At 43.4% G+C, this 24,861-nt stretch overlaps 1 protein-coding gene across 3 annotated transcripts in view; it reads left to right on the top strand.

Annotated features, from left to right (window-relative positions):
- SORD (sorbitol dehydrogenase) overlaps positions 1–24,861 on the top strand; it is a 41,477-nt gene that overhangs the window by 1,403 nt on the left and 15,213 nt on the right. For 2 of the 3 annotated variants that reach the window (XM_019725308.2, XM_074327811.1), the window contains exons 2-4: positions 15,481–15,514; positions 18,739–18,903; positions 21,120–21,279. In XM_019725308.2, coding sequence (XP_019580867.1) covers positions 15,481–15,514; positions 18,739–18,903; positions 21,120–21,279 — 359 coding nt within the window. The remainder of the gene's footprint in view (positions 1–15,480; positions 15,515–18,738; positions 18,904–21,119; positions 21,280–24,861) is intronic. The other variant, XM_019725309.2, reaches the window with a different exon arrangement.

Genomic DNA, 24,861 nt, shown 5'->3' with positions numbered 1-24,861 from the left:
AGTGGACTTCCTTTAAGCCCCTCCATAGATTCTCTAGAGGTTTGTGGACCTCAGACTAAGAACTCCTACTTTGAGCCAACTCTCCATTTCCTCAGTTGAGGAAAGTTCCATCCCCAATGTGACAGACTTGATTGGTTAACAGAGTCCAGACAAGAACTCAGGTTCAGACTCCCATTCTAGTGCTCTCTCCACTCACCTTGGAGCCTCCTCCCAAGGTCCTGAATTAAAGTGACACTATTAGTCCTTATTGGTACCAACATCAGATGGTAGTAGGAGGAGGGGAAAGTGGTACAGATCTACACAGCTTAAAGTGATTTCAAACTCAGTCCTTCATTCCACAAATATTTACTGTATGAGGGGGGTGCCTTCCATGTGCCAAGCACTGTTCTGGGGCTGGAGTCTCAGAGAGGAGGAGGACACAGGCCCGGATTCAGACAGATGATGTAAAACAGTGTGAAGGCTTTGATGGAAGCCACAGAGAGTAAAGGCCTCACAGGGAGAAGCCCTGGGCCCAGGGAGGAGGCCCTAGAAATGGACGGTGTTTGAGCTGGTTCTTGAAGGCTTTGTTGTTAGAAACATCCAAGTCTGTAGAGAATATAAGAGTTTTTCTGAGCCACACTGACGACATATGCCAGGGAGCAAGATCTAAAATGCTCCTGAGAATAGCAGTTTTGCAGTTTCTTTTATGCATTTGAGATTAAGGAGGAAACTTGAGGAAGATTACATGAGGGTAGGAGAAAGCAACGTAGGTAGGTATCAGGTTATAGGATAGTTAACAAGATTATGTGCTCTCTGGAGGGCAGTCTTTGGAAGGGTCTGAAAGGGGGCATTTCAAAGATATGTTAACCTAGCTGCACAGTAGCAATGGGCAGGACTTTTTTAAGGCAAAGATAAACCTTTAAAGAAGTTAAATGTTTGGGACATGACTGCTCACCGTGACCTGCCCATTTAGGAATTTATGATCACATCACCCTGTGAGGTTACTTTCCATAAAAGTCATTTTTCATCCACAATTCCCCCTTTTGGTCATAAATCAATGCAAAGGATGCATTAATGACCAACTTTTTGGTCTGATAGTGTGGTCTCACAGTGCTAGGAAGACTTATTCCTAGGAAGTCTCAGCATCAAAGTCGTCTTGTTGACCACTGGGGATGGGGCAATATCCTAACCTTGTGATGTGAGTTGAGGCCAAATTTTCCCCAAAGGAAGAGCAGGTAAGTGGAAAGGGGTCAGGTCATATGGCCTTCATTTTGAAAAAAACACTCTGGATCATTCCTGCCCTTTGGACTACCACGATTGGAGTTTTGCCTTCTCATTTTTCTGTATTTGGCATCCGGTATAACATTTACATAAGCCACAAAAAGAGTATTATGTTCAGTAATCATGAACAAGTATAAATATTTTTATGACTAATATCATTAGCAGACAGGTAAAAACAATCAAACAAAATGGATTCTGAGTTCAGTATCAATCCATAGGTGTACAGGTCTTGTCGATGTCTTGGTGTAGCTGTCTACCTCTGATGTCAGCAGTTTCTCATCCTAGAGGAGTCTTTGATGTCCACTGTAGGTGGAGGTGAGTGTCAGAGACAGAGGTAGATGTGACCAAAGAGGCCTGTGCTGCCTCAGAGATAGCTGCAACCCAACACAGACCCTCCTGGGCCCTTGCCATTCCTTCCCAAGCACAGTTGTCCCCCCAGTATCTCCATAAGGAGCCCCACCCAATAGGGTATTTCTGTCCCTCCACCCTCTTCCATAAGGCAATTAGACTAAGTGGTTTGGGGTTAGAGTCTGGGATAATAGTAGTGAACCAGAGAGAACAACAGTCCTGGGGCAGCTTTGAGTGGGGAACACGGGTTCTCTCTGGTAGAACCAAAATGAAATCCAAGATTTCATTTCATTCCTGGGCACAGCAGGCTGTGGCCATTTGGGCTGACCATGGACAGAGTCCACTGAACAAAAATGGTTTGTGCCTCAGGAACTCATGTGAAGGGAGTGGTCTGGGGAAAGGCCCATTCCTAAAATCTGAAGCAGGATTCTGAAGGGTTCTGAAGTAGGAACTGTGGGCTTCAACTCTTTCCAGTGCTGCCGTTCTGCTTCAGGTAATGTCAGGGACCGGCCAGTGTCCAGGACAGTGATTTCTGTGGGAAAATGTGACCTGGGCCACTTGAAACGCATCCCTCATTTATCCGGAAGGAAACCTAACAGCCCGCCTTCCTCCTGCCTACTGAGAAGGCAGGATTCCCTTTTCTTTCTTGATGCATTGGCTGCAGGGAAGAAAACCTTGGTAGCTAGTGATCACCTTGTCCATAGCAAGGGAGGAGCCTCGGATGCTCCAATGCTCCCTGGCCTGGAGGGTTGGGCCTGAACAGTGGTTTGGGCTCTAGGGCAATTGTAAGTTGGGTGGTAAATCAGAGAGGAGTAACCAACCACTCAGATGGTTAGACTTTTTCCTACCTTGTTTCCCCGAAAATAAGACCTAGCTGGACAATCAGCTCTAATACATCTTTTGGAGCAAAAATTAATGTAAGGCCTGGTATTGTATTGTATTATATTATATTATATTATATTATATTATATTATATTATATTATATTATATTATATTATATATTTTGCTCCAAAAGACGCATTAGAGCTGATTGTCCGGCGAGGTCTTATTTTCGGTGAAACATGGTATTAATATTTGTGGAGAAGATACTTAATCTCTAATTTTATTGAAAGTATGGGCTAGATTTTTGGCAAGGGTCCTTCTATAGCTGTTTGTGTATATATATAAAACTTTTTCCTTTTTTCTTTTCAGTCTTAGGAATCCGAGATGGTAAAGATAGGTGGGCTTTGAACTACTTCTAGAGCTGCATTTCTGGGTTCGCAAAGATTTGTGAGATAAGGACAATTGTTCTCAATTTCCCATAAAATTGGGTTGTAACTTAAGTGATAACATAGGTTGATTTACCCATCCAACTACTTCATTCCTAATTTGCTTGTTTCCTTTGGAGTACAGAGTTTTATTTTAGCTTAGGGGAGGGGGCTTTAAAAGTTCATATCAGGCTCTGAATCTTCAGCTTCTAATTTTGCCAAACTTCTGATCAAAAGTTATTAAGTCCTTTCCAGTGTCTTGCCAGGTTTCAGCTGAAACAAACAGTAAATATTTCTGGCAGTATTAAACATTCACAATGGACTCAAGAGAGGGCAAAGTTTAGAAAGAGATGCCAGAGGTATGGGGAAGAATCGGCCAAGGAAGTTTCAGAAAAAGATTCAAGTTGAGATATTCTTTAGTTCAGTTCAGAATTTGCTTTAGTTTTGAATTTGTTTCTTGAAGAGAGGTTATCTTCAGATCATTTAATTTCTTAGAGGCCTTTAAATACCGATTGAAAAATTCTTCCCATTCAGCTTGTTGACCATTTCTAAGATTCTCTAATTGTGCACATAAATGTACTAATTTTGGAACGTTGAAAGTTCCCAGAGTGGCCACTGTAATTTCAAATTGTCCTTTGTATCAGAAGTCCATCGAGATAAATACTTAGTAGAGAATGAACCATAAATTCAGCTGGTGTTTCCAGAATGGGGTTGTCCCTCCATAATAGCCTTAGAAAGAGGGCACCCTATTTTACAGACAAGAAGGACAACACAAATTTTATAAATTTTACTAGAAGACCCAAGAACCAAAGGAGCAAGGTTTGGAACAAAGAGGACCCAACAGTGGAATCCTGGAGCTGTCAGGGAAATGACAGAGTACAAAGGGCTCAAGCTGGTACCTTGCTTGAATTCAACAGCCTGACTGGAAGTGGAGAGTTCTTTGGATCCCACACTTGACACCAGAAATGTCAACCAAGAGTAAATGAATCAGAAGACTTCGCTAGAATTAAATGACAAGGTTTTATTCAAGGGTCTTAAGATTTGCAAATTGTGGGACACTACCAGGTAACACCCAGAGTGTTCCAAAGAAAAGAGGAAAGCTTAGAGTTCTTATAGTAAAATGCACATTCTTGGGAAGATAAATCCTATATGCTTAGTCTCTGGATTGGTCTGAGATGGTAATCTTCCAGATGTCTGATGGTCTCGATAATGGATGTCAGGTAGTCTGGACTTGTGAACATTATTTCCTAAGTTCTTCATAGGGTTAGCTATAGGATGTATATCTCCAGGTATTGATGCACAACTGAAAAGTTCAAAAGTGTAAGTCCTCAGGCTAGTTAAAGTAATATAAAATCTATTCCTCATGTTTCAGCCCATTCTGATTTAAGTAATTGTGTTAGCTTGGTGATTCCATTTTGTTTCTTCACTCTTTCATCAGATAGGATGGTGCATGTAAAAAGGCCTAGCACAGCTAATGGTATGTGTTTAGCAGGAGGGTGGCCCAGGAGAACCTGACACTTAAACCACCTCAGCATAAAAAGAGATGGATAAAGACCAAGACCTTCAAACATAGACTGTTCTTTTTTGTGTTCTGTGGGTAATTCTTAATCATATTGTTATAATGCCAGCCTACGCAATAATCTTGTATTCAGGTGTATTTACCAGTTTAATTACTTTATGCCTCATTGGTCAGCCTTGAGAAATCCAGACATTGCTTTTAATTGGGAAATGAATTCTCTCTCTGAACTACTAGTTCATAGAGTTGGGATATAAAACAGTCAAATTAGTTTTTCTCCATAGAAGCTATCTAGGGTGGAGGGGGCAGGGGGGCTTTGCTTTTCAATGCTGTAAAGTTTCACATGAATAGTAAGTGAAATGAAGAGAATTAATATGCTGAGTGCCCACTGCACTCCACGCATGTACTGGGTGCATTGATACAAGGCTTCACAAACCATCTGAGATGAAGGACCAATTTTATTTTTATTCCCAATTGGCCATGGACCAATATGTTTGTATTGCTGCATTTGGATATTATAGCAAGGTCAAAATGCTGTAAACATTTCTAAATCCTCCTGTCAATTTAGGTACATATTGCATCACATATCAGTAATAGTCCATTGACCATACTGAGTACACTTTATCTCCCTTATTCCTGATAGCTAGCTCTACCAGATTTCAGGCACAAGCGTCTGGACAGGGAGAACAGGAACAACACAGCCCCCACATCCAGGGAGCTGAATACCATGGAAGGGGTGTAGTCTGACTTTTGTTTTGTGATAAGCTATACAAAGAGAGAACAAGTTAAAGAGAAAATAATTTTGGAATGATGGGTTGATCTTTAATTATAAAGATCAGAGAAAGTAATGTGTCAGGATCAAGTTTAAATATTAATCAGTGTTCCATGCAGATATTTCTTGAGGTTTTGCTCTTTGAGGCAATGTATTATACCCTAGGTCTAAAGAATTGCTTTGAACTTGTACTATTTTTTAAAGTAATTTAATTATATATCTGTAATACACCATATTCAAAATGTCTCCTTCCTTGCATATACACTGTACTGTTAAGATTTTGGGGTGCAAAGGGGATTGTAGAAAGAGGGGGCCTTGAACACTGGCAACCCAAGTGGTCTTGAGCATCACATCTCTCCCTGGTTAGTTTTGCCACCAGCTGACAGAGCCAGCAGCTTCTAGAAGATCAAATTAAAGCGTCCTGATAGGCTTTAAGGAGCAGCATTTACTCAGTGAGGAAATGCAGGCTACTTAACCTTGAATACCTGACTGAGCTAGAGTTATCAGAGGCAGTTGAGACTGATAATAGAATCTAGAACTCCTTCAGAAAAAGGGAAAATTGGGTAGTAGCAAACAGTCCAAAGAAATACCTTCCTTCTCTTTATCTTAGTTATGTTTCAACATTAAAACAAAACCCAAACTAGATAAACAACAGGAAATTAAATTCAGCAAATAAATACTGCCATCTCTGTCAACCGCTGTGGAAGGGCAGTGCCTTTGTCAGCAAAAGACCAAGAGGAACAAGGCTAACATTTTCCTCTAAAATCAGGAAGAGCAATACCACAAATAGGATTTTACCATTTTATGTAATAAGCCCTACTACTGCTTAAGACACATGGTTAAAGTAGCCCTGTTCTGAGAGGAAAAACTAGAATCATGGATATGGAGAAAGTTTCTCTTTTAAAATTGCATAACAGAGAAATTGAGGAAAAATATGTACTCATATATGTACAGTATTGGCATCCACTTAATAAATCTTTTAATGTGGCTATTAAAGTTGGCAGTTTTCCCCAAACCAGATATATACTAAAGAGCATTCCTAACTGGAGAAAATATGTCCGGATTTTGCAAAGTGATATTCAGCTCAATATTTTTTAAATGTAAATGTTCAATCTTATAGACCTGAACACAGTAAACATTTATTCAGTGTTACTAAAAGACCAGAGCATTGAACAAAGTTCAGAGACTTCATATTTTTGCTTTAAAAAAAAAAGACCATCTAATAGTTTCATGTATGGTTATGTTCTTATGTTTTGAATTAGGAGGACATTTTTAGTTTTAGTTTATTTAGTTAACACAGCTGAGAATTAAATAATCCTTTAACCATCCTATATGGATTGAGTTCTAGGTGCTGGGGAAGCTCAAAGGAGAGGAAGGGATCACCTTCCCAGCCTGGTGAGGACAGATAAGGCTTCTTGTTTCATTCTGTGTTTATGGTTCATGCTTATGGTTCTCTATCCCTGACCAGGTCTGATCGCCAGTCCTAGGAATACAACCACCTATCAGACCTCCCCACCTGGACGTCCCCACACACTGCAATCCCAACACATCCAAACTTAAATCTCCCTGAGCTCCCACAGGAATTAGGAAGTCATCCCAGATGCTTCCTTTCCCCCCACTTCCCACCTCATGTGGGATCTTGAAGGAGAGGGATCAGCCAGTGGAGAAACGGCCCCCAGGAGATGAGCAAGTAAACACAGGGTGGGTCTGAGAATTCAGGAGGCTTACAGGGAGGTAGGGATGGAGCCCTGAGAGCCTGCGCCGGAGACCAGCTAAGTGGACTTTGGGAGAGTGTCTGACCCTTCTACTTTGAGCCCATTTGCCAAGACCAACGCCAAGAACAAAGTGTCTCATGACTAAATGACTAACTGGGAAACATTTGGATTTTCCTCCCACCCTCAACACCCTTCAAGCACTCAAGGGAGGAGGAAATTTGAGGTGGGAGGGAAGCAAAAATAAGGTCCCTTGTTCTACTCTCCTTAAGTGTGCAGGGCAGCCAGGCACTGGTTGACAGGAGACCTGGCAGGCGGGAGCAGGTGATGAAGGTGGGGTTTGAGGACCTGGGGCATGGATGGCCACTTTCTCCGAGCCCTACCTATTGTCCCGCACTCTAAGGCAGAGGGTGTGGCTTTACACTCTTATCCACAACTGATAGAATCAAGCCTAAAATTTCCTGATCCTACTTCTCTTGCCTTTTAAGGAACAGACAAGTTCTCTTAATATTGGTGTTACAGGAGTCTCGGTTCTTGCCAATGCAGTGAAGAATCAAAGGTCAGCAAGCTGATTAATATGTAAGCAAGGCTTATTAGTGACACATTCTCAGGGAAGAGAACTGGCCTAGCTGAGATGGGAGCGAGAGCAAGAGCGAGAGAGCGAGAGAGCGAGAGAGCGAGCGAGAGAGCGAGAGAGCGAGAGAGAGAGAGAGAGAGAGAGAGAGGCCTAGGTCCCCAATGTTGGTGATACATTCTCAGGGAAGAAAATGGGCCTTAGACAAGGTGAGAAAGGGGAAGAGATGGCGAGCGCCAGAGAGCTCAAGGGCCAGAGAGAGAGAGCCCTTGTCCCAAGGATTTATAGTTTGCTGGGTGGGGTGAGGGAGTTACATATGGATTTGGCAGGAAAATGCATGCTTTTCCACCGATGGGCGTGACCTCAGAGGGGTGGAGATCTGTTGACTCAGACCCTTTTCTTCCTCCAGACCACCTCTTGTCATCTGTTGTAAAAATAGATACCCTGTTTCCCTGAAAATAAGACATAGCCGGATAATCAGCTCTAATGTGCCTTTCGGAGCAAAAATTAATATAAGACTGGGTCTTATATTACATCATATAAGACCTGGTCTTGTATTGTAGTAAAATAAGACCGGGTCTTATATTAATTTTTGCTCCAAAAGACGCATTAGAGCTGATTATCCGGCTAGGTCTTATTTTTGAGGAAACACAGTACGTGGCTGGAGGCAGTTAAAGCAAGTTATAAGCTTTTTCTGTAGCCACTATGGACTCCCTCCCAACCCTCCTCCTCCTCCATTTTCTAACTTCTACCTAACATTGGCATGAAAACAAGGGAAATACAACTTTTCTCCAAAACAATTGAAAAACTTTACCCTTTCAAAAGGAAAAGGACAAGGTTGTCCAGAGTTGGTTCAACCATACTGTGAGCTAATTCTAGAAAAAGAACTTTGATTTTATTTCTTTTGTAATAAGAGCTAACTTATTTACTCTGAGTCGGGCTCTCTCTTTTATGATTATCTTCATTATACAGAGAGGAAATTGAGGGTAAATAGAGGTTATGTAATCACCCAGAAGTCACACAAGTAACTGATGAAGGGGAGCCTGGGTTTGCACATGGGCAGGCGATTCCAGGGTCTGAATTCCTCCCCACGGCACCATTCAGGATGTCTGGAGGAGGGAAAAGGCATCTCCCACCAATTCTTATGTGGACGCCAGGGCTACAACCCATGCAAGATATACTGAGGGCATGAACCCAAGATGTGCAGGTGGCAGTAGAGGAAAGGGGGCCATTAGGACATATTTAGGAAATAATATTTTTAGGCTAATTGGAGAAACTATATTTAGGAAAGGATAGATAACATTTAGGATGCTAGAAGCACCTGAGATGATTCCATGTTTCCACAGTTTTTCCTGAAGTATTTCCATGATTTATTCAGAGTTGGGTGGTGGTGGTGCAGGGAGACCTTAAGGGGATAGAAGGGAGAATATGTATGTGAAATATTTCTGACTGGAAGCGAAAAATGCTGGAAAACTGACATATCTACAACAAAGAGCAGTTACTCAACTCCTCTTTATTTCCTTGTTACTGTCACTTGCAGATAAGAAATCTTGTTAAGGAAACCTTCACTACGCACGCGTATTCCTGATTGGGCCATGGGGATAAAAGAGAAAGTTCGAGATCTCAGAGTAGTAGCTAAGAAACTTTGGTAAATGAGAAATGGGATAAATGAAAGAATATCACCACTGAAATCTGAGACATTAAAGGAGATTAAGTAAACAGGATGGTAACCAACGTCATAGAAGGAACCACAAAGGAAAAGCAAGGGTTTTTTTAGTAACCGTGCTATGATAACTTTCTGAAACATTGTGAGCTCCACAGCCGAGCTTAGAATAATATTTATAAACTTAAGGGCTGATCTTAACATGGTCTTGTGCTCAGGTGGCATGTCTCCTGCAGAGAGGGGAGTCAGGAGCCAAGCTGAATTGTCAGGGTGATTAAAGTCAGCAAGAACGAGGACAAGGGAAAAAGAAAGTTGGTTTGCGGGGAGAGGTTATTTAAATTCTCCGTAATGTTCTACTAAGGGAAAACCAAGCTATCAGCACAGCGCCCTCTTGTGTCTGGGAAGGTCACTGCAGCTTTGCCCCTGTTGTGCGGTCAACGCTGGTGTGCTCTGGACTCCAGCAAATATTTACCGTAGTAATCTCTAGTGACGCAGGGCGTACTTGGCGTGCCCAGCAGTTGCTCTGAGCTGGAATCTTAACCCCTCTCCACCCCCAAACGGGGTATTCAGTCCTGGCCTAGTTGGAGGCAAGCTATGAAGATAATGCTGAGAGAATCTCAGGGCCTGGGAAGTTGCCTACTAGTGCCTTTAGCAGGGAGGGTGGGGTGCTGTTCCGTGTTTGAAATAAAGGCTTGTTTTAACCTGCAGTTTAAAATTTCACCCAGTATAACAGAAGCAGCCCCTGATGTTGTTGAATGTCAGATGTGGGCCCAGCAACTTCTTTGAGAAAGATTTTGGTGACAGCTATCCTGAGTTGCCAGTTTCCAAATGGATTCCCTACTTCTTCCTTCCTTGTTTCCTTCCTTGTTTCCTTCCTTGTTTCCTTTCTGTGTCCTTCCTTCCTTCCTTCCTTCCTTCCTTCCTTCCTTCCTTCCTTCCTTCCTTCCTTCCTTCCTTCTTTCCTTGCTGATGTAGCCAGTGGTAGGTCGGCCAATAAAGGAATGCGCAGTAAGGCAAGTTTAAGTTTTTTTTGTAAGAGGGAAAGTCTATCAAACTGAGCAAAGATAGCTAGAGCCCAGGCTGAATCTAGAGATTGCAGCCCCGATGGAGGGGGTAAGGAGGGTTTTAAAGGGTCTGCTGGCAGGCAGGCGTTGTTTGAACAGCAAATGCTGACTGCCTGCAGGCCGGCAGCTGTGTTTTGTCTTTTCTGTGATCGCAAACCTGGCTCCATCTGCTTTCTTGCAGACATGGCTACATCTATAAGTCAGGGTCTCTGAGACTAACATTCCAGCCCTGTTTTTTATTGCAGGCAAGGGTCTATCAAGGTTAGGTCTCTGAAACCTAAGAGCGAATTTAAATTAAGAGATGAAAAGCTGCCTTGAGCCCCTCTGCCCATATGAGGCTGCGTTGGATGCAGCTCCACCACTTATTCCCTTAGTGTTACCATGAGCAGGTCGCTAAAGCTCACCGTCCGCGCCTCATCATGTCAAAACTGGGATGATAATAATAGAGTACAGTTATGGGAGTCTCGGTTCTTCTTGCCAATGCAGTGAAGAATCAATGGTCAGCAAGCTGATTAATATGCAAGCAGGGTTTATTAGTGACACATTCTCAGGGAAGAGAATGGGCTTACCCGAGGTGGGGGAGAGGGGAAGAGAGAAAGGAGGAGAGAAACGGGGAGTGGGAGAGAAAACACATGGGTGAGAGAGATGGCACAAAGAGGAAAAGGACGAAAGAGCTTTTTTTTTTTCTCCTTTCTTCCGCCTCCCTCCCGTTGTTTCTCAGTCTAGTTGTGTAGGACTCAGCTCCCTGTCATGGCGCTCCAACAACCTGAGCCACGGGGCCAGCCCAAGAAAGAGCTCTTGTTTCAAGGTGGTGTGAGGAAGTTACTACATATTGATTTAGCGGGAAATGGTGATGCATGCTTTACCATGCCATGAAAAGGTGTGATCTCCTCAGAAGGGTGGAGGTCTGTTGACTCAGCTCCTTATCTTATTCCAGACTACCTCTTATCATCTGTTGTAAAAACATATGTAAAAACAGCTAATTAAGAGCTTTTTCTGTAGGGCCGCTCCCACTCCTCCTACAATTTTTAACTTCTACTTAACATTTCCTCCCTCAAGCATTAGGAACCCAAATCCTTGGGGACTTTGGGGCAACCGCCACTTGTGCTGCTAACTGCTATAAAGGGACATTGAGACTTATTTGGGTTCCATCTGCTTGCTAACTATTGCTTGGAGGAGGCAGAGGGAAGTGTCCCTCCATTGGCCCATGATAGATGTCTGGAGCTTGGAGTCCCAGGGGTGGGTTGTTGTTCATGACGATCATTTGTAGTTTTATAGCCTCTATTCTAGAAGAGGTAAATTTAGTTAATAAGTTGATTATATTTATAATGGGGTTGCAAAGGGAAGAAGACATGAGCCATGAATTTGATTCCCAGAGAGTCTGAGGTCCTGATCCTATATAAGGATTCAAGGATGCTCTGAATGTTCTGTTGGATTTGTCCTGATTTGTTAACATAGAAGCAACACTGTTCCTTAAGACACAGGCATGCTCCCCCTGCTGAGGCTGTCAGGAGGTCTAATGCCCTTCAATTTTGGAGGGCAACTCTAGCTAAAGAGTCCAGTTTTTCTATAGGAGTTGTCCTTTTTCCTGTCCACTAATACAGAGTGTTACCTACAAGGGGAACTAATGGGTTTAAGTAGCCCATAAGAAAGAAACTTAGAAATTATAAGATGAAGCCCAGCCCTTGCCTCAGGCCTTAGAGGGTACTGCTTCTGGGGGTGGGAAACGGTGAGGCATCCATAAGACTAATGAGGACAGGTTTTCAGTCTGGCCAGGAATCTCAGTGTCCCAGACTGCTGGGTCAATTTGACTCTCCCATATAGGGGTGAGAGTATTCAGATGGTCTTCAGTTTGCATAAGTAACATTTGGAGGGGTGGTCTTAGGACAGGATTTTCTCCTATAACTAAACTATTTTGATTCCTAACAATTGGAGAAGGTCCCTCCCAAGGAGGGGAGTTGGGCATTCAGGGACTACAAGAAAGGAATGCATGAAATAATATCCTTCCCAGAGACAGCCCAAAGGAGGAATGAAATTCTTAGTGGTGAGCTTTCCTGCCACACCCAGGACAGTGCAAGTTTGGGAGGAAAGGAGTCTGGAGAAGGCAGTAAGGACTGAGTAGGTGGCCCCAGTATCCAATGAAAAGGTTATTGTCCTACCTGCCACATCCACGCAGTGTACCCTAGGCTCCAGCCCAGTAATGGTGACCACTTGAGGTGGGGCCAACTGAGGCAGGCATCTGCAAGGCAGATGCAGCCTTAAGCCCAGGGGCCCTTTGGCCCGAGGCGGAGGGCTACGCAATGGCCTGCAGTCCTGCATTTGTAGCAGGGCATTTGAGAAGCCATGATTAGGACACTCCTTTGCCCAATGCCCTGTGTCTCGGCACATGTGACACTTAGTGTCTTTTGGAGCAAGCCGTGCAGGGCCTGTAGGATGTGACTGAATGTCCTGCAAGCAAGCCCGGCTAAAACTTGGGTGTGCCGGCCTCCTTCCGTTCCTCCTCCTCCTGAGCCCTGGCCTCCCATCTTGGTAAGTTGTAAAAGACCACATTGGCTGTGGTCAGCATTTCGTCCAAGGAAACCCCAGGGCTCAGGAGAAGCTTTTGTACCTTTCTTGTAAAGTCAGAAGCAGATTGGGTTGGAAATTTGTCCTTTTATATTGCTTGTCCCTTGTAAGACTCTAGATCTAGATTAGTATATATAATGAGAGCTTACCTCAACCTTTCCAAGAAGGTAATAGGATTTTCATCCAGGCCCTGGCTAATGGCGGACACCTTAGAATAATTAATGGCTTTTCGATGGCCTGCTTTGAGTCCTGCCTTACCACAGAGTAAGAAATGGTTTCTCTCCCACTTTTGGGAATTGCTATTGTAATCCCATTCATGGTCCATGGGTGGGACCACAGTTTGGGGTTTCTCCTATATGGTACTTGTTGTCAGATTGATGTAAATTGTTAGCAAATTTTCTGGCCTCCTTAGTTACCTTTTCCTGTTCAACGTCTGACACAGTTTGTCCCAGAACTATCGTTGCATCTTTCCAGGTCAATTCATATGCTAAAGTAATGTGTTGGAAAGCATCTACATATTTGTCCTGATTGTCTGAATTGTTCCCAAGGTCAGCTTTAATTTGACTGAGCTCAATGAGGGAGAAGGGTCTGTGCATTAGTTGGGGGCCAAATTCTCCTGCCTTTTTCAGTCAGGGGCAAGAGCTTAATTGTCAGAGCACCTTTAGAGGCAGGAGAAGCAGGGGCCAGTGGTTGTGCTGGGGACCCTGGGTAGTGAAGAAGGCAGCAAAAAGGCCTCCTCTGGGATCCCTGGGGCTGGGGGTGGTCCAGTGAGCATTTGGGGATCAGTAAGTGCCTCATTAGTAGGGTTAAGTTCACACTTTTTACATAAATCTCTACTGCCCCTCAAATAGAAAAATACTTGTATATAAGGACTCTCTGACCATTTTCTAAGACATTTACAAAAGAGGCTGAGTTGTAGAATTGTTGTATAGTTTAGGGTCCCATTAAGAGGCCAAACCTCCCCTTCCCCTATGTGATATTAGGAAGGGGACCAACCTGTATTACAAAAAAAGATTAGTTGGCCTTTTTTTTTTTTTAATTTTGAGGATCAAATTGTGACCTATTAGAAAGGATACATCTCAAGGGGGTATCGGTGGGAACGGACTCTTGATTCCCCATCTAGGAAAGGGAAAACACCCTATGATTCACTGGGGCAAGGCAAGTCACCCTGGGGGATGGGCTGTAGCAAAACTGCCTTTCGAGACAGTGGCAAGACTGTCTTGTTGGGGATGGGCAGTGGCAGGACCACATAGGGCTGTTGTGAGGATTAAACAAGGTGATGCATGTGTAGCACTCAGCACAGGGCCTGACACAAAGATGGTAGTCAGTGTTAGCTAATCAGCATTAGCATGATCACCTTGGGCTTTGTTTCACTGGAGACGAGGAGTTCAAATTAGCATTGAGCTACTTCCAACGGAAAGCACTGGTAATCTTAGAAGAGCGAGAACCTCAGACCTTCATGGAAGCACTATTATGGACAGTACAAGCCCACTGGGTTTGGGACAGAACACTGTACCTGGTGTCGAAGAGTTTGAAGGCATGGTCTTTGGCATCAAGATTATTATCTTGTTAGCAAACTAGACCCATTGTGGTTTATTGCTACCTATAAAAGCATCTTGCGGAAGCTTTCAGAAGGAGGCAGCCTTTGAGTCGTGACTCCTCCCAGAGTGCTCTGCATGAAGCCCAGCTCAGACATTCTCATCACTTGGTTGATCACTCCTTGTATCACCCCTGAAGGAGAAAAGGCATATTCCATTTGCGGTTACAGTGGAATGCAGTGAGGCAGGCTTGGGAATCAGACACACCTGGGTTTAGCCCAGGTTCATCCACTCTCTGGTGATATGACCTTGACCATAGACCTTCCCAGCCTCAGATTTCTCATCTACAAACTGGGCTGTGGCAGGACCATGGGTCATGATGTGTGTAAAGCCCAACACATTGTCTGGCTCATAGTAGGTGCTGTGAACATTTCACATCCCTTCTCCCTCTTCTTGGCTGCCTGCAAAGAATTAAGCAAAGGAACACTTGGATTTGGCCACTCACTGTCCTGTCAGCCAGAATTTCCTAACCAGTTGGCACTGGGAAAAAAAGCTTGTTAAATAATAATAATGATGATGATAATAATAGCTGTGAACACCAGAATAGTTCAGATTGCTTTTTCAACCTGTGACAGTGGCCAAAATGCAGGTCCTTTGTGTTCCCAAAAGGCCTCTAAAAGTCTACAAGGAAGTTTTGGAAGAGAGAACCAAGTGTTGGTCTGTGTGTTGATGCAGAGGGAAAAGAACACCAGCACACACATTTTCTCCAACCTGTCTGGAGGAAAAAGCCCTTACGTGCAGCTGCTGGAAACACCCTTGTCCTTTCCCTGTCCGAGTTTGCCAGACCAAACAAATCTGTGTCTGACAATGTGTGCTTTCAGGAACTACGAAGGATCTGATAGGGAAGGTAGATCTAGGGAAGCCTCCCAACACCCTGTCTGCATGGGGCTGCACGTAGCATACTTTTTCTTAGTCCTGGGCAAAGTGCACCGTTGGGTAGGGTGAGGACAGCTGTCAGAGTCAGCACCAGCCAGTGTAGCTCCTCAGGCATCCACCCAGCAGCTGTGTGGCCCAAGCCTGTGTTCATTCTAAGAAGAAATAGTTGAATAAATTTATTTAACTTAAATAAAAACTTTAATTTAAAAAAAGGAAAGTTGAAAATGTTCATAAGGGAAATTTATTATGCATGCTAAATGATTTTTCTATTTTGTTTCCTTTAGGAGAACTATCCTATCCCTGAACCAGGCCCAAATGGTAGGTCCTTGGGATACTCAACTTACATTTTCTTGTTTCCTCTTGTTTCCCCTGGAGACACATATGTACTACTCCCTTACCCCTCTTCTGCTACAATTTATTACTTTTGCCTCCATTAAAAACTACACTTTAAAAAACAAACAAAAAAACTATGCTTTTGTTAGGCTTTCCACCTAGTCCATTGTCTGTAGCAGGACTGGATAGACTCCACTTGGCTGCTACATACAATAAAAGAAACAGTGATAGAATGAAAATAGTTACATATCAGACTGTTGGCTTGTCCCGAAGAGTTTTGGGCATAAAATGTCTTCAATTTATGAACCAAAGGCAGAATTGTTCCTTTTTTGACCTAATAACAGAGTTAGGTCACTCTGACCACTCACTATAAGCTGCTATTTGGGTGGCCATATCATGTCCTAACCCAAACTTTGAAAAAGAGTGAGTCTACAGAACTTAATCTTTTAGTTAGAAAAGGAAGCATTATGCCAGGAAGACCAGGACCTTCTGTGCAGTGGGGATGGGAGGGGCTACATGGATCCCTGCCCCACTGTCCTGATCAACCAGGTACAGAAAGTGGGTGAGCACACTGGGGCAGGGTTCCGGCCACCTTTACTCCATTCCTTCTGGTCTCTCACTGAGCGAGCCTGTGGCTGAGATGACATGCACATTTCCTGGGTGGTTTCTGTACATGGGGAGGTCATGTCACTCTATTGGCTAAGGCAGATCCCTGCTGACAGTTTTCAAGTCCATTCCATCCCTGGAGTCCCACTTCATGACCTGTAGGACCCTGAAGTGAGGCTGGGAGCAACGGGCCATGTCTATAGAGAGCTCATCGCACACCCAGCCTCTCAGGTCCCCTTTCTGTCCTTGATGAGTTCGGGATGTGCTCTCCTGCTTTACCCCCACAGCTGGAGCTTCTGTGTGAACATCAGATTGAAGGCAGCTTTCCTGTAGCCTCCAGAGCTTTCTTACTCAAAGGTCATTTGGGTTATTGATTTATAGTGATAAGAATACAGACAAGAGTTGTTTCTATCAATATTTAGCAAGTAATGTCTAACTAGGACTTACGTGTTTTCACTAAGATAACATATTCAGAGAAGTGAAATAGGTAGCTCACTGTGTCGTGAAAAGTTGGTGTTGATTCCAGAGGTGGCCAAACAAGGGCTATCTTGGACTCAAAGTGTCCTGGTACTGCTTCTCTCTCTGAAGCAGCATTCTGCCTTCACTTTCTTGTCTCTTGATGTCCTTGAATTGAAAAGGGAAACGATGATAAAATTTCAGTTAAGAGTTCTAACAAGTCAAATTTAACCTCTAATTACAAATTGGTATCTTTAAGAGAGGAAACTCAGACAATTTACGTAACTCAAATGACTTTTCCCTAACTTTGATCTCAGAATTTGCCCTGTCATTTCTTTCACTGTTCACCAAAACCAAAGATGGAGAAAGTTCTGGAGAGCAGTCCCTGGGGGATTGCCCATGGTTTGTGGTAAGGCAGTGTGTAAGACAGCTGAATGCATAGCAGAGATTTGGGTCTCTTTGTCTTTCTAAGGCAGAGCTTTTTCTCAGGGAGATACTTGTAACACGGTCATCTCAGTCGGACTAGGCCAGTAATCCTTTAGGACTTATTTCAGCAAACAGCTCCAGTAGCATCATTATTTTAAACTTGGAAAACTGACAACAATAATACTATCAAATCTCGCTATATTCAAAACTGTGAAGGGGAAATACCAGTTGAAATCTTTGGGTGGTTTAAATGAACACTGCACTTTTTAGCAAAACATCAGGCATGAAAATGCAGCATGAGAGCTAACACAGTGTTGCCAAGCCTAGATTCTAGCAGCCTCCCTTACGTGAGCAGATAAAAATGAGGCACAGCCCATTAATTGTCTGGATATAGTTATCTCCTAGAAAAGATTTTTTCTCTTATGTGTTTGATACATTTCTTCCTACTAATTCCTTGTTTATGCAGTGTGTTAGAGGTGTCCAGAGAAACAGAACTGAGATTTATCACATAGATGTATTAATATACAGATTTATCATATATGTATGTAGAGAGAGGACAGGAGGGAGATTTAAGGAATTGATGATTGTGGAGACTGGCAAGTCTGAAACTTACAGGGCTGACCAGCAGTCTGGAAATTCAGATAAAAATGGATGTCACAGTATTGAGGGAGAAGTCCTTCAGGAAACCCCAGTCCTGTCTTTTAAGGACTTCAACTGATTGGATGAAGCTTATCCTCATTATGGAGGGGAATCTGCTTCACTCAAAGTCTAATAATTTAAATGTGTTTTAATTGGGTATAATTGACACACAACATTATATTAGTTTTAAGTGTATAACATAATGATTTGATATTTGCATAAATTGTGAAATGATCACAATAAGTCTAGTTAATATCCATCACCTTACATAGTGACAAAATTTTTGTCTTGTGATGAGAACTTTTAAGATTTCTACGCTTAACAACTGTCAAATATACAGTATAGTTTTATTAGCTAGTCATGATGCTGTACATTATATCCCCATGATTTATATATTTTATAACTGAAAGTTTGACCCTCTTCACCCATTTCATCCACCCCTCTACCCACACCCCCATTCTCTGGCAACCACCAATCTGTTCTCCATACCTGTGAGCTTGGTTTTTTGTTTTTTTTTTTAAGATTCTATATATTAGTGAGATCATATGGTATTTATCTTTCTCTGTCTGATTAATTACACTTAGCATAACACCCTCAAGATCCATCAATATTGTCCCAAATGGCAAGATTTCCTTTTTTTTTAATATGGCTGAGTAATATTCTTTTATATATATATATGCCACATTTTATGTATCCATTTATCCATTGATGGACACTTAGGTTGTTTTCATATCTTGTCTATTATAAATAATGCTTTGGTGAACATGGGAGCGCTTAAATGTTAAATCATGTCTGAGAAATACCTTCAGAGCAACATCTAGTGTTTGACCAAACAACTGGGCACTATGGCCTAGCGAAGTTGACACATCGAATTAACCCTCACATGGTGTTATTTTGCTCTGTGGAAGCTTTCTTGCTATGCAAGACTAATCTAGGTTGCTGTTTAGCTAATTTTCCTCTGGTTTGAATTTTTTACTTGGCCTTTGAGACTAAGCCCTCTCCTTCATGCAGAGAATTGCCAGTGTGCCTCAGGGAGGTCATTCCCTCCCTCCTTGTTTTCTCCTTCTGCTTTCTCTTATCAGAGGTGCTGCTGAAGATGCATTCCGTTGGAATCTGCGGCTCAGATGTCCACTACTGGCAGCATGGTCGAATTGGGGATTTTATCGTGAAAAAGCCAATGGTGCTGGGCCATGAAGCTTCAGGAACAGTCGTAAAAGTGGGATCATTGGTAAAGCACCTAAAACCAGGTCAGGAAAGCCCTTCAGCGAATGGGGCTATCTGTTTATTCATTCAACATCAATATTTGTGCGTGCTTTCTCGGGGACAGGCCCTCTGTTAAATACCGGGGATGCAGCAGTCAAGAAGATGGTCTCAGTCCCTACACACATGGATCTTACCTTCTACAGGGGATGACAGCTGGGACACACAGATAGTTACTGAATTATGATTGTGTTGAAAGCAGCAGAGAAGAATACAGGGTGTGATTGGTGTGTTCTGTCCAGACCCCTGGCTAGTCTGAGGAAGGGACAATTAAGCCAACACCTCCAGGCAAGTAAGAAATAAGCTAGGTAAAGGGGTGGGGAAAACACTCTAGGCACAGGAACCACAATCTGTCTCCACATGCTAAGAACCAGGGCATTTGAAACAGTCTTTGATTTCATTGGATTGCTGGGAAACCACCGATATTTTTCTAGATTTGCTTAATTCATTTAAAAAGCACCGTACAACTGTGAGTTATTATATGATTATTATAATGTAACAAAACTGAATAATATAAACTCCACCTAATTGTGGAAGATCCTGAATGCTAAGTTGAAGAAGCATAGTTTGGGGAAGGTTCATTGGCAGCAGAGGGGCAGGAGAGGGGGACAGGAGGAAGAGACATACAGGAACACATTTTAGTGGTCACAGGGATTTCATTGTTGAAGTGTTTCATTTGCTAACTTTGACTTAAAGTTCTAATCAATTAATCTAGAAAGAAGAAAGCCACTCATTGAGTAGTTCTTAACATGTGTTTATAAAATTTAAATGTAAATTTATATTAAATCTAAATCTAATTTAAATTAAATCATTAAATCTACGGCATGGAAGAATTCCTAATTTATATGCAATCTGGCTCTCTATCTTATAGTTTGAATTTCTTCCGCAATGATACCAGCTCAGATAATTATAATAATGATTAATATAATTAAAAAGTTAATACTATTATGTGTTACTACCACCATTGCCACTACTTTTAATGAGCGCTAATTACATACCAGGATGCCACACTATTATGTGGGTCGCTTTAACACAAAAGACATAAAAAATAGCCTAATGTGCCTCTTAGTCAAGGGCAGCCGTCCCAGCGTTCTCAGGCTGCGAACACCCCTCAGGCCAAGGAGGGCCCTAAAGCCACTAGCATACCCCTCTGGGCGTGGGGGTGGGGAGTGACTGGGAAGGAACACAAAGAAATGACATTTCTGAGGTGGTGGTAATGTTCTGTATCTTGATAGTTTACATCACACAGTTGAATGCGTCTATCCAAATTCATCTAGTGATCCACTTAAGATTTGTGCATTTCATCAATACCAAAATTTTTCCTTAAAAGAAAAAGAACCATAAACAAGTATTGAGCTCTAGTTCATGATATGCAGGTTGAAATATTTAAGGGTACAGTGTACTACAACAGTGCAACCTACTTTGAATTGCATCAGAAGAGAAGTTGGGTTGATGGATAGAGGAGAGATGGATGGATATGTGATAAAGTCAATGTAGCTAAATGTTAATTGAAGAATCTAGGTGGAGAATATCTGGGTGTTTGCTGTACATTTTTTTCAACTTTGATGTATATATGAAAACTTACCTGATAAAAAGAGTGAAGAGCAATTCTAAGGCTGGGTTTCCAAGCAGACTTAGTGAGACATAGAGAAGAAGTATGATAGAGCCAGCTGTTCACAAGCCTGAGTGTTACTCTCCCCCGTACCAGAGTTGGGGGCCTCTGTGGGTCACTTGCCTTAGCAGTTGTGCCCTAGCTATTGTCTAAACATAACCAGACTGAATATAGACATGTCCTAATTATTGCTCTTGTAAAGGCCTTGCCCCATATTTTCAAAACAGGTGAAGAGAAAAATGTCTGCAAATTCCATACACTAGCTACCTCTTTGGTAGCAGTTTGAGATGGCTTGCTGGGAGGTAGCTGTGGAGATGGAGGGGCAGGTTGGTTTGGTCCATGAGTTGGTAAAAGGGCAGATCGAACCAGTCTGTGGAGAAGTTCATTATCTCTCAGAGTGTAAGTCTGTGCTGTGTCCTTTGTTTCCTTTGGATGCACTGACGGGCTGGGCTTGCCTAGGGCCCAGGTAGGAGATCACGTGGATCACCAGGTAGGAGAGTGGCTCATTCGGCCAGATTCCCCACTGGTATCTGCCCATGAGCCTGAACACCTTCACAGCATCTCTGCCTCTGCTTGTGTTTTCCTATCCAGGAGATCGTGTTGCCATCGAGCCTGGTGCTCCCCGAGAAACTGATGAATTCTGCAAGATTGGACGATACAACCTGTCGCCATCCATCTTCTTCTGTGCCACACCCCCTGATGATGGGAACCTTTGCCGGTTCTATAAGCATAATGCCAGCTTCTGCTACAAGTTAGTGTCCAGCCCAGCTGTGCCACGTGGGACCTCTCCCCCTCCGTTTGTTTGGTGTTCTTTCTTCTAGTTTCCTGTGGTGACTTCTTTGTTCTTTTCAGCTCTTAATTCCAGACATAAGACATCCCCTCCGCAGGCCTGCCCTTGGTGGTGTGGAGGGAGGGTAGCCTGACCAGGGCTAAGAGGGACTCACAGTGCTTGGTTTTAGTCTTTCAGTCTAACTTCCCCTCACCGTGCGCAGTAATACAAAATTGTTGCTGAAGTCACTCATTCCTCTCCAGCCATCCTGGAGATACCTTGTTGTGGTTTGTCCTCCGTTCTTGGTTTCCACTGCAGTTATAGGAAAGAGAACTTATAATAACAGTGACCTTGATGACAACAACAAACAATGACAGCAACATTTGGGGTTTACTGAGGAAGCATGGCATGGAGCCAGCTTCTGAGCTGTGGGACCCTGGATCCACTCCCTCCTAGTGAGTGACTGAAGAAATGACTTAAGTTTCCTCTGCTTCAGTTTCATTTAATCACGCGACTATTAAATAAGGCAATGCAGGTGAAATCACAATTATTATTACTACTTGCCTGGTCTTGTGCTAGTAAGTACTTTGTATGCCTTACCTTATTTAACCTTCAGGAGAATTAATGGTGAGGTGGGCACCAGTAGTGCAGTTTTGTGCAAGGGTTAGCAGAGGCAAGAGGAGGCTAACTGGCTGGGGCACAGAGCAGAGCCAGGAGTTAAGCCAACGTGGCTGTAATTCTCAAGCTCATGCCCTGTGCTTACTGCCTTACCCCAACACTCAAAATGGTTTTAGGGTGAAAAGTTTTGTCTGGCAGAAGCAAAGTGCTGTACCTTCTGCATGGCCCCCAGCCCATGGAGCTTGGGTGCTGACGTGCCCCTTTCCTCCTGACCCTACTGGGCTCATTTTTCTCCCACCCCGACCTGGCCCCAGTGGTGGCTCTGTCAGCCAGGATGGGGCTTGTCTGATGGAGGCCAGGTGCCAATCACAGGGGCAGTCTGCCTGATCTAAGTTTTCTAGTGCCCACTGGAAACCTTGAGAGGAGTCACAGGCCAGAGACCTCATGATGAGTTTAAGTCAATACCCAAACATGCTCTAGAAGAAAGCAGGTTGTGTGAGCAGAGTCTGCCTTTCCTGAGCCCTTTCCAAGTCAAGATGCCAAACAAGGTTTTCATGGGAGGAAGAAGAGCAAAGTGGTAAAGCTCTAGACTAACTACTGGTCTCTGCTGTTTACCAACTGTGTGACCTTGAGCAAGTGATTTAAACTTTGTAACATCAATATCCTTGCCTGTAAAATGGGGATGATAATAGCACCTATATAATGAAATGCATAGAACTATTGACAGGACTCAATGAGAAAGGCATGTCAACTACTCAGCATGGGACTTGGCACATAGGAGGTGCTCAATAAGTGGTGTCATCATATGTCACAGCCGTGGCCTTGCGTCTGGAGGATGGTACAAGGTTAGGCCTGAAAGGGATCTTTGGGCTGGGGAGGGGTGAGGGGTAGTTTGTAGGGAATGGTGTGGGAGGGGGTGTTCTGGCTGGCTGACTATGAGAGGACTGAGGATTGTCTCTAGGAGATATGCAACCCTCACCTCTCCTCTCCTCTCCTCCCAGGGGACTTTCTGCCTGTGTCCCCAGCCCAGCCCTGGGCCCAAGCCCTCCTCTCTGGTTTCTCTTTGTGAGGATTGCTACACTACCACAGCCTCTTTATTCTCCTGTGCACCTTATTTTCATTCTATCTTCCTGCTTCCTTCTTGGCTTCTTGATCATTCTTTAACCCTTTTGCCTGTTCCCTGAACCCTATTGTGAAAATCACCAAGTTGCCTTGTCATTCTCTGGTGTTTATAAAGTCATGAAAGATTAGCGCTGGGAAGAAGCTTAGAGTCCTCTCATCCGCCTCCCCACCACTGAACAAGGTTGGGGAAGGAGGACCCAGTAACTCTCTCTCAAGGTCAGTGGCAAAGGTGCTGGGCCCCAGGACTCTGCCTGATGCTTCTGCCTCCATGCCAGGCTGCCCTCCCATGCTGCTGGCTGTGGCTGCATATGTGAAAAGGCAGCATCTGCCTAATCAGTAGAATATTCTCCCAGGTAACAGTCCTCAGCGTCACCCCTAATCACATTTCTCCTTGGTGTTCTTATTACAAGAGCAAGTCAGAGGGAAGGAGAGAGGAGCACACAGTTCCTGACCAAAGGCCACCCTCGGCTTAGAGCCAATACAAGTTTTGAGGGAGATCCCAAGTGGGAAGGAGCAGGTGTGACTGAGGAAGTGTGGTTAGGGGTCCTTGAGAGTTTGGGAGTCTTCATTTCATTTCTACTTTTTTCCTTTATATAGAGTTGATTGGGTAATTGGGTGGATAGAAGGGGTGATGACAGCAATCAGAGCAGGAAGGTAGATGGGAGTGGGGGCAATGATATGAGAGAAGCAAAAGGGACGCGAGAAGGAAAGGGTGGTGGGCAGCAGCCAGGCTGACTGCAGGTCTTGTTATTCTTTGGGGATCACGAACAGTGACAGAAGGATCATGGGGATGAACGCGTGGTTTGGCTGACACCTTTGTTTTTGGAACTTGAGGGTTTTCATGTGGAGGTTTTGGGGGCACTGAATAGATACTAGACAGTTAGGAACTAACAGAAATTAGATATTAATTACAGAGCTGCTTGTACCAAGAGGCAGCTGATAGGGGCAGGCAGAGGATGTGGACTCAAGACCTGGGTTTCAAGCCTTGCTTTTCCACTCACTAGCCTTATGACCTTGGGCAAGTCTCTTAATGTCATCGAGCTTCAGTTTCTTCTGTAGAATAAAGGTAAAAATAAAGCCTGCTCTTCCCACCTGACAAGGTCATGGTGAGGATTAAATGATAATGGATGAGAAAGCTCTCTAATCTGTAAAGCCTCATTCAAATGTTTGCTGTCATCATCAGTAGGATTATTAATAGGATCAAGGTGCCAGTGGACTTGGAAGTGAAAACCAAGAACCCAGTGGTGAAAGTGACAGCATTTAATCAGCTGTGGGAGACAGGTCCTTTTCTCATCCTAACCAGTCTTGGGACAGCCAGTTAGCTGCTGCCATCAGATGTAGTTCTTCTGGAATGTGTTGTGGAGGGGGTCAGGGGGTGAGGGGTGACAAATGAACAGCGCTAGCTTACAAATCACTTTTTTGCAAAGCTGCTACATAGTAGTTGGGATTGTTTGCTAAAGTAAAATCAGAAAGGCTATCAAACACATGAGATACTGGAATGTGACTATGTTAACCTCTTGTTAAATGAATTTTTCATTTATTAGTGACAGCCACACCATACTTGATCTTGGATAGCATATTAAAGAAAACATAACGTATTGGTATTCATTGAAGTGATTTCTCCAAAGAAAACCATCTTCAGAGGGGAACAGTGTGTCATGGGTTCTAAATCAGACATGTCTGTTTTCCAATAAAAACGCTTTGAGCCTCTCACTAGTTTAGAAACTTTGGAACAAGTAATTTAATGCTCCAACCTCGGTTTCCTCATTTGCAAAACAGGTATAATAGTACCTACTACAGAACTATTCTGAAGATTTACATGAG

Source organism: Rhinolophus sinicus, linkage group LG03, assembly GCF_036562045.2.
Source record: "Rhinolophus sinicus isolate RSC01 linkage group LG03, ASM3656204v1, whole genome shotgun sequence".
NCBI lineage: Eukaryota > Metazoa > Chordata > Mammalia > Chiroptera > Rhinolophidae > Rhinolophus > Rhinolophus sinicus.
Note: the sequence above shows the minus strand (reverse complement) of the source record. Positions and strands in the feature narration are given on the sequence as shown.